General features: G+C 46.9%; 1 protein-coding gene across 3 annotated transcripts in view; it reads left to right on the top strand.

Moving 5' to 3' along the window:
• The first annotated feature begins 6,655 nt into the window (after positions 1-6,655).
• UBE2Q2 (ubiquitin conjugating enzyme E2 Q2) overlaps positions 6,656-8,689 on the top strand; it is a 69,964-nt gene continuing 67,930 nt past the window's right edge. For 2 of the 3 annotated variants that reach the window (XM_060154968.1, XM_060154954.1), the window contains exon 1: positions 6,657-6,967. In XM_060154968.1, the coding sequence (XP_060010951.1) occupies positions 6,779-6,967 (189 nt within the window). In that variant the 5' untranslated portion in view covers positions 6,657-6,778. Of the gene's footprint in view, positions 6,968-8,689 lie in introns of all 3 variants that reach the window. The other variant, XM_060154958.1, reaches the window with a different exon arrangement.

The following is an 8,689-nucleotide window of genomic DNA, read 5'->3' as shown; positions in this document are numbered from 1 at the left end:
TTACTGGGTCGAAGGTATATTATGCCTAGCTCTAGAAAGATGTTCTCACTCATTAGCCTTAAACATTCCAAAAGAACATTTTGTAAGAATGTGACAGAATTCCCAAGTGGATGGGATAAGGAGGGAACCTTTTTATTTGAATCTTTCATATGCTGATAACGGAGGGGAGATAATGCTCTGAAAGGTTTCTAGGGATTTACTGTAATGAACCTCAGGCTGATTTCCCTCCTGTCTCCTTTCGTCAGCATCAGGGGTCGGGAGTTCCTCCCATTGTATTAAGTAGCCTCTCTGGAGGAGCATGTGCCCCTACTCAATAGACCAGGTGGTCTTCCTGAAGGAGCTGGCAGCCCTCACTCAGCAATCAAGAATCTGTCTGTAGAACCTGTTATCTTCCTAACAGGATGATCTATATCTCACTCCAGTGAAGTTTCTGTGCTGCCCTGCCTTCTCAATGCTAAGTTATTTGCTATTTCATATTTATCTAAATTTACATTTTTATTTATAATTTATATAGAAGCAGGATTATCGTGGAAACAGCTAGACCGACCTGGGTTCAAATTCTGACTTGGTCAGTTACTTGCTGCATGATCTTGGGCAAATTACTTCCCTTTTCTGAAATTCAGTTGTTTGGGAGTATAATGATAGTTTCCTCAGGTTGCTACAATGATGGAGTAACTTGGCTACTTCAATAGATACTTGTTGAATGAGTGAATATTTGCTTACTAGAGTCTTAGGGTTTTTTGTTTTTGTTTTTTGAGCTAGAAGAAATCTTAGTGCACACTGTCTTTATGTTAGAAATAAGAAAACTAAGTTCAGAGAAAATGTGAAATTTGGTCTTCATTTAACATTTATTAAACACTGAGTCTGTCAGGCACTGAAGATATGGTAATTAGCAACAGATGGTCGCTGCTTTCAAGGAGTAAGGAAGGACAGACATGTTTTAAAAAGTGCTGGACTGAGCTAATATGCGGTATTATAGAATAACCTAGCGCTGTGCTGTCCAATATGGTAGCCACTAGCCATGTGTGGCTATTTAAATTTAAATTAATTACAATTAAATAAAAGTAACTTTCAGTTCTTCAGTCACATTAATCACTTTTCAAGTGCCCAATGGCCACATATGGCTAGCGGACAGTGCAAATACAGAACACTTCCATCACTACAGAAAGTTCTACAGGATAGGGGTGCTTTCGACTTTCTCCCCAGAATAATATTCATATGCATATCTACTTCAAATTCACACAATTTCAGCGTGTTTGCACCTTGGTGAAAGCCCCTTACAATACAGGCAAGAGGTGGGCATCGGTAACTAAAAGTAAAATCAAAGATGGGAGTTTTATTATAAGCCAGAGCCCAAACTTGTGAAAATTTCAGCTTAGAACAGTTTCTGGCTCAGTTGGCTGCAGCAGAATAATGAGTCACTTGTTCATTTCAACAGGGATGGGCCCCGTTTCCTGTGCCTCGTGAGGAGCCCTGTGGTTTGGGCATACTGTGGTTTGGGCATATGCGGCCACATAATGGTGTGTGCGCTCTTCGGACAGGGAGAGAGGGAGAGAGGGAGAGAGGTCCTCGCAGCTTCCCTGAGATTTCACTGAAACTAGATCACTTCTCTCACAATTTACTTGCAGTCTCTTTAATTGAAGACGTTACATGGCTTTCACTTCCAGTAGGCTATGTTCACTCTGTGATCACTCATTGGGTGCTTTCTATGTCCCAAGGATTGGGCTAAGTGCTACAGATATGAAGACGATTAAGACAAGAAGTTTATAATCTAGTAGAGGAGACAAACCTAAAACCAGCAAGTCATAACCAAGGTAAAACCAATGAAATAAGTGCCGGAACAGGCAAGGTACTGGGAAATTGGAGAAAAGGAGAGATTAAATTCATTTTAGAGGACTAGGGAAGGCTTGAAAAAGGATAAAGGCATTTGAGAGTAGCCTACAGGATATGTTGAAACAGAGTAGCATGGAATATGCATGGAATATGCTGTCACTGGGAATTATTCCTCATTCAAGTTCTTGAAGTTTGCAATTCTGTACACGTTGTGATTTCTCCCACTCTTCTTTCATACTGAACTTGCTCTGTCTCCCTGGAGACTTCCAGACTCAAGCCCAGCTTCTTCTCATGGTCCTTCATGTGCATCCAGGTGGGACTCCATGGTCAGAGTTTTCAACCCATTTTTGTCAGCGCTCCGTTGTCCTCTGGCTTCTGTATTTATGTCTTGCCCATCCCTGAACGTGCCTTGCTATATTCAAGGTCATTTATTCAGCATGAGGTCTCTCAACAACCCTACACTCTAACTCAACATTTCTTTGTGTGTTCCCCAATTCTCTCCCCCACCCCCATCCTCCTTGGAGGGGGAATTCCTCTCTATGTGTAGCTCCTTATCCCGTCCTTTCCCTTCTCTTCCAGAACCTAGTTCTACGCCTTATCTCCCCTCTTGTGTCTTCAGTTTTCATTGCCTGTAAATGGCTCTCTCCTTAGGGGCAGATCCAGGTTTTGTAGGGCCTGAAGCTTATTCAATCTGGAGAGCTCTCTTCAAGAAAAAGAATACAAAATTACAAATACCCACTTAAAACCAAAAGCTAATATTTATACAGAAGGGGGCCTGTGCCTGTGTACGGGGCCCTAAATCTTAAGTGATACAGTAAATCCACCTCTGTCCATACTATAATAAAAACAATACAAACCCCCAAAGCTTCCCTTTGCTATGCTACTACATGACTATTCATTTTTCTTTCTCATCACTCTGAAACCTTTCAAGGTAGTAGTCTACATACACTGTCTCCACTTCCACCCCATGCCCATCATTCTATTGTTTTCTCTAAAACACCATTGACCTCCTAATCCCTAAAGCCCACGGCTTTTTCTTGGTCCTGATCTTTCTTGCCCTTTCCACAAATAATTTGACACACGGGTCATCCTCTGACTTTCGACTTCGACTATCATCCCGTTTGGCTGATCCACAAGTATATGTCCCTTGCTCTGACTTCCCTTATAAACTCCAGACCTATAATACAATTCTCTGTGTGAGGTCCCATCAGCACCTCAAATTCGTGTTTGTCTGGCTGTGTCAGTAGTATCACTCCTTCCCAGCCACCTGCCATAGAAATTTCAAATTGTTACTTTAAACAAAGCAACACCTCTCTCCCTTCCTCTATCCCTGAATCAGCTCTAAGATCTAGCAGTTCTACTCTAGAAATATCCCTAGAATCAGTGTAGTCTTTCCATGCCCACTGCCATTTCTATTTCAGTGTTTCTCACTATTGACTTGGACCAATCCAAAAGACTCTATTGCTTGGAGCTGGAGAATGTCTGAGTTGGATGTGACTTGCCCCATGAAATTAATGGCATGCCAGATCTAGAATCTGGGTTTCCTGCCTCTTCTTCGTTGGCTTGACAGTTTTAAACCCATTGTAATCTATTTTGTGCACAAATGCCAGATTAATCTTCTTAAAAGTGGTGACTCTCACCAAATGAAACTGTAGTAGTCCCAGGTATTTCAGGGTTCCAAAATCCAGGCTCAAATAAAATCTCAACTATATCTTCTTTTTGGCACCTTGCTGTACTATATAATCAGCTGGGCTCTTGGATGTTCTCTGAACATGGCCATACTTTAATGCAAATAATTTCTGGAATTAATTTCTTCCTCCTCTGATATGTCATAGTTCAGTAGTTTGAACCTCTTATCAAATGTGATCTGATGTTGTCTTTATTTATGAGTCTGTAGTAGACATTATAGTTGACTCCCCAATATCCATTCCACCCCAGATGACTGGAAGTCCAATGAATGATCCCATCCATTTACCTGTGATTGGTTTAGGGGTAGGCTTGTGACACATTTCTGGCCAACGACACAGAAGAGAAGTCAGCTGGGTATATTCTTGGAAAATCCCCATGTCTTGGAAGGAGACATGGAAGAAAAAGTCCTTTCCGATTCTGGATATTGTTATGTCTGGATGTGACCTGCAAGAACAGCTCCAGCCACCTTGCTCTCATCTTGACAAAGGAAATAGAGAGTCTGCGCTCTTGATATTATCAAAGCTTTAATCAACCAATCCTAGTGCCTGCCCTGATTCTGGACTTCCTATTATGTGAAGTAATATATTTCCTTATTGTCCAAGCCACTTTAAGTCACATTTTTCTGTTATTTGCACCAGGAAACAATGTTTTGTTTCTGATGCTAGATTTTAAGCTTCCTGAATTCAGGGACTGTATCTATTTACATTTCTAGCTCTCTTAGGGCTTGGAACACAGCAGATACTCAAAAAATGGGATTGTGAAATTAATATATATATATTTCTGAGATATAACTAGTAAAAGTGTTTGCAATTTATAAAGCTCTATTTTCTCATAGCAATTTAGAGATAACAAAATAAAGTTTAGATAGATTAAATAACTTATTCAGGGAATTTTACTTCTCAAAGTCATACCAAGTTCTGAACAATTTGTTCTCTTTGTCTCAAGTCCTTGTCTGTGACTGCCATGCCTGTTAGGGTCCCAAGAGTACTGGGGACTGAAGGAAAAAAAAGCAGCAAGCCATACTTGTGCTTAACCCAGCAATAATGCCAATACAGTATCCTAGTTATTTCTGGCTCAGAGCTCAGGACTGGAACCCCTTCTTCTCCCAGTCCCAGTTCATAGTGGTACCTCTAGTGCCAGGGCCAGGAATCCCCATAAATATAACACTTTACCTGCAGAAGTATTTTCCTGGGAAGATGGATCATAGCTTTTATTAGATTCTCAGAGGGGTCTGTGACCCCTTGAAAGGCAATATAACATGATACGATATCTCAGAAGTAAATGAAAATAAAAACTTTTAAAATGTTCCCCATTCAGTGGACTTACTACCTCCCAGTGTTGTTCTGAATTTTGTTATCTAAAGGACCAGTAGACAAGGGACCATTTGTAGATCATGAAGTAGGATACATTTAGGGACCAGAGAAGGCTAGGTACCTCCAGTCAAGACCAGTGCAAAAGGAAAATGCAGAGCCCCTTGTTGGAAAATTATTAGCAAAGCATTGAACCAAGCACAAGGCCCTTCTAAGCCAGGACCCCTATGCAACTACAGGTTGCACACCCATGAAACTGGTCCTGCCTCTAGGACATACCACTAAACACACTATTAATTACCTGCCCAATTATGTTATATTCCTTTGGACTGCCACGCAGTCCTCCATCCATTTTGGGGGCATCTAGAATATGCCAGGGATTGTGTTAAGTGCTGTGGATTCCAGATAGGAGCATACATTCATAACATTGGGTGTCTATTACATAAAAGGCCTTGTTCTAGGTTCTGGGACTATGGCTCTGCATAAGACATTCATGTTGGGCAGAAACAATAAATAAACAGGAAAAATATCAGATAGTGACAGGTGATGAGAAAGAAATTAACATAGGATGATGTGATACAGGGTGACTAGGTGGCTATTTTATTTATTTTTTAAACATCTTTATTGGAGTATAATTGCTTTACAGTGGTGTGTTAGTTTCTGCTTTATAACAAAGTGAATCAGCTATACATATACATATATGCCCATATCTCCTCCCTCTTGCCTCTCCCTCCCACCCTCCCTATCCCCACCCCCCTAGGTGGTCACAGAGCACCAAGCTGATATCCCTGTGCTATGTGGCTTCTTCCCACTAGCTATCTATTTTACATTTGGTAGTGTATATATGTCCATGCCCAGGTGGCTATTTTAGATTAGGTGGTCAGCGAGGCCCCTTCTGAGATGACATTTGAACTAAGACTTTACTGAAAATAGGCCAGCCCTGCCTCCATGGGAGGTGGAGAGAGTATCTTAAGCTTGGGCAATGACAAAAGCTCAAGGCTGGAAAGAGGGAGAGAAAATGAATGCCAGAGTGAACAGAGGTAGTGGGTAAGGGGAAAGATGAAATTGCGAGAGGTGGGAGGGAGCAGCCGGCAGAGACCAAATTATCATTTTTTGGTAAAAGGATTGTTTGAGAGCAAAGGAGTGAGCAGAGTCCGGCGAGAAGGTCCTGGCAGGAACTCAGGCTAAAGTGGTGGCTAGGTGACTAGGATGAGAATAGCGGAGATGAAGCTAGGTGGGCCGATACGGGTCCCGAATGCTCCTCACAGCCCGCAGTCTCCCACCAGGGAGGGCCCGGGGCTGGGTCAGGTGAGTGGGTGGCCCGCTCGTAGCCTCGCGGAGCACCGCCCCCAGGGGCCGGCGCGCGTCCGCTGCCCCGCCGACGTGGCCGGCGCAGTAGGCCGCGCACGTGTCTGCTCCAGGGCTGGGGAACAGGGGAGCGCGGGGGTCTCAGGTTCCTGGTGATCAGAGGCCGGGGCGCCAGCTGGCCCGAGCCTGGCGTCCGCGGGCGCGAGCAGAGCAGTTGGGCCGGGCGGAAGGGGGCTGGGTCACGGCGAGGAGGGGGCGGCCTGGCGGGCGCGCGCGCTAGCCGCGTGCACGCGCCGGGGCGGGGAGGGATGGGGGCGGGGTGGGGGCAGCCGTTTCCCAGGCGGTAGTGGGGGCAGCCCTTTCCCAAGGCGGTAGCGGGGGTGGTGTCGCTGTTGCCCTTTTAAGCCGCGGGGCAGCCGCCTCCTGCCGGTGGAGTCAGTTACAAAGGGAGCAGCCGCCCAGGCCGCCACACAGCCCCTCGCCATTTTCCAGCCCCGACCGACGCGGGCCGGGGCGGCGGGGAGAGGCGGAGCCGCGAGAGCGCGGCCCGGGCCGGCCCCGCGGGGCGGTCGCGGCCGTGACGGCGGCTCCGGGCCCGGCTCCCCTTCCGCACCCCTCCCGCCGGAGATGAGGGGAAGATGTCCGTGTCAGGGCTCAAGGCCGAGCTGAAGTTCCTGGCGTCCATCTTCGACAAGAACCACGAGAGATTCCGCATCGTCAGTTGGAAGCTGGACGAGCTGCATTGCCAGTTCCTGGTGCCGCCACCGGCGCCGCCAGGCAGCCCTCACTCCCCGCCGCCGCCGCTCACACTCCACTGCAATATCACGGTGAGGCGCCCGGCCGCAGCCCTGTAGGGCCGGGCCGGGGAGGAAAGGGGCGCCCAGAGTCCCTGGACAAAGGGGAGCCTGCCCCGGAGAGGCCCCTCGGACCCCCGGGCGGGGCGGGCCCGCCCCTTTCCCCGGAGAAGGGCCCGGCCCAGCCCCGCCGGGACTGCGCGCGGCTCGGGTGGGAGGAGGCGGTCTGCTCGTTTCTCCGGCTCTTCTCGCCGGCCTGGGTTTGGGACTCCTGGTCCCTCTCGGCCCCCGTCGCCGCGCCCTGAGGTGGGAGACCGCTGCCGGCCGAGCCCTCGCTGGGTCGCCATGGCCGCCCACAGCCAGGGGCCTGCCTCCGGGGCCGCGGTGCGGCAGGTCGGCTGTTGTTTGAGCCCCGGCGGGGCAGGCGAAGGGCCCTCAAGTTTGAGCGCGTCCTTCTCGAGTCAGATTTCCCTGGTTCCGCGTATTCCCCCAATTATATTTTAAGTTTGTGCTTAAGGAAAAGCTAACATTGAAAACTGACGCATTTGAGGAAAAAAAAGTTTAGAATGCAGCCTCTGGCACTGTTTGAATTATCCCCTTCCTGCTGGCCTGGCTCCGCGCTAACGCGTTTCCGAAGGCGCATTGGACCTTGGATGCGGCAGGTGTTCTGGGAGTATGTTTGTGCAGCCCCTCCTGTGGGTAAGCCGTTCAGATTAGGAGCTGGCGAAAGGCGATACGTGCCCAAGTCTGCTGCCCAGTAGGATTGTTTTATGTCCCAAAGCCGAGAAGACCCGTTAAAGCTCACTCTTTAACTTCATCTGAAAGCTCGTCAGAAACGCGTAAAAAAAAAAAGTTAAATAAGTTTCTTCATAAAAGTGTATGATGAGGCTGTTCGTTGTGAAATTGACTTAGGGTATTGGTCCAAACTGCGGAATATGCCTCTTATAACAGGAGTTAAGGTTTCACGTTCCTCTGTAAATATGGCTAAAACCGAGTCTGGCGTCATTAAACTCCCTTTTGTTAAGTTAGTAGGTACTTAAGTGCCTACCCTGCAGCGTACCTGGCGCTCCGGAGTCTGTAAAAGCCTTGAAGTTATGATAATTAACATTAAAGTAGTTTTCAGAATACTGGGGAGCAGGTGTATATTTCAGAAAAAAAAAGTTCAGTAAAGAGCTGTACTCAGGTGTTCTTTTCTAGGCGCTGGTTTTGCACAACTGGGTAGCGCAGTCCCTGCTTTCAGAACTTAGTCTTCTTGGGGGAAGAGTTTTACACAACGAAGTGTGACCAGGTTCTATGGTATCATCATGAAAGCCAAAGAGAGCAATTAACTTGGACTTTGGTGGTGGTGGTGTCGCTTCAGAGAAAGCCTTGAGGAGAGGCTGATTGTGGAGTTGGGCTTTCACAGGTGAGTAGAATTTTGGAAGGGAAGGAAAGGGCATTTCAGGCAGAGGAAACTCCATCTAAAAAAGACAGCAAAGCTTGAGAAAATGTGGATTGACTAGGAGTAGAGAAGTTATAATGAGACTTGAGAAGCCCAGGATATAGGCTGGTGAAGGTGAAGATTTTCCAAGAATGGAAAACAGGAAGTAGTAGTGAGCATGAAGTAGGTGATAATAAAGAGACTGACTAGTCTGAATGATGATTATTCTGGTACAGGTTCAGGTATGGCCAGGAAAAAGTAGGGCTGGTTTCAATGATAGAGTGAACTTGTAGTCTTGTGGGCGAGCTGCTGAGTTAGGTAAATGGGAAGATGTT

This window comes from Lagenorhynchus albirostris, chromosome 1 (genome assembly GCF_949774975.1).
Source record: "Lagenorhynchus albirostris chromosome 1, mLagAlb1.1, whole genome shotgun sequence".
Classification (NCBI taxonomy): domain Eukaryota; kingdom Metazoa; phylum Chordata; class Mammalia; order Artiodactyla; family Delphinidae; genus Lagenorhynchus; species Lagenorhynchus albirostris.
Note: the sequence above shows the minus strand (reverse complement) of the source record. Positions and strands in the feature narration are given on the sequence as shown.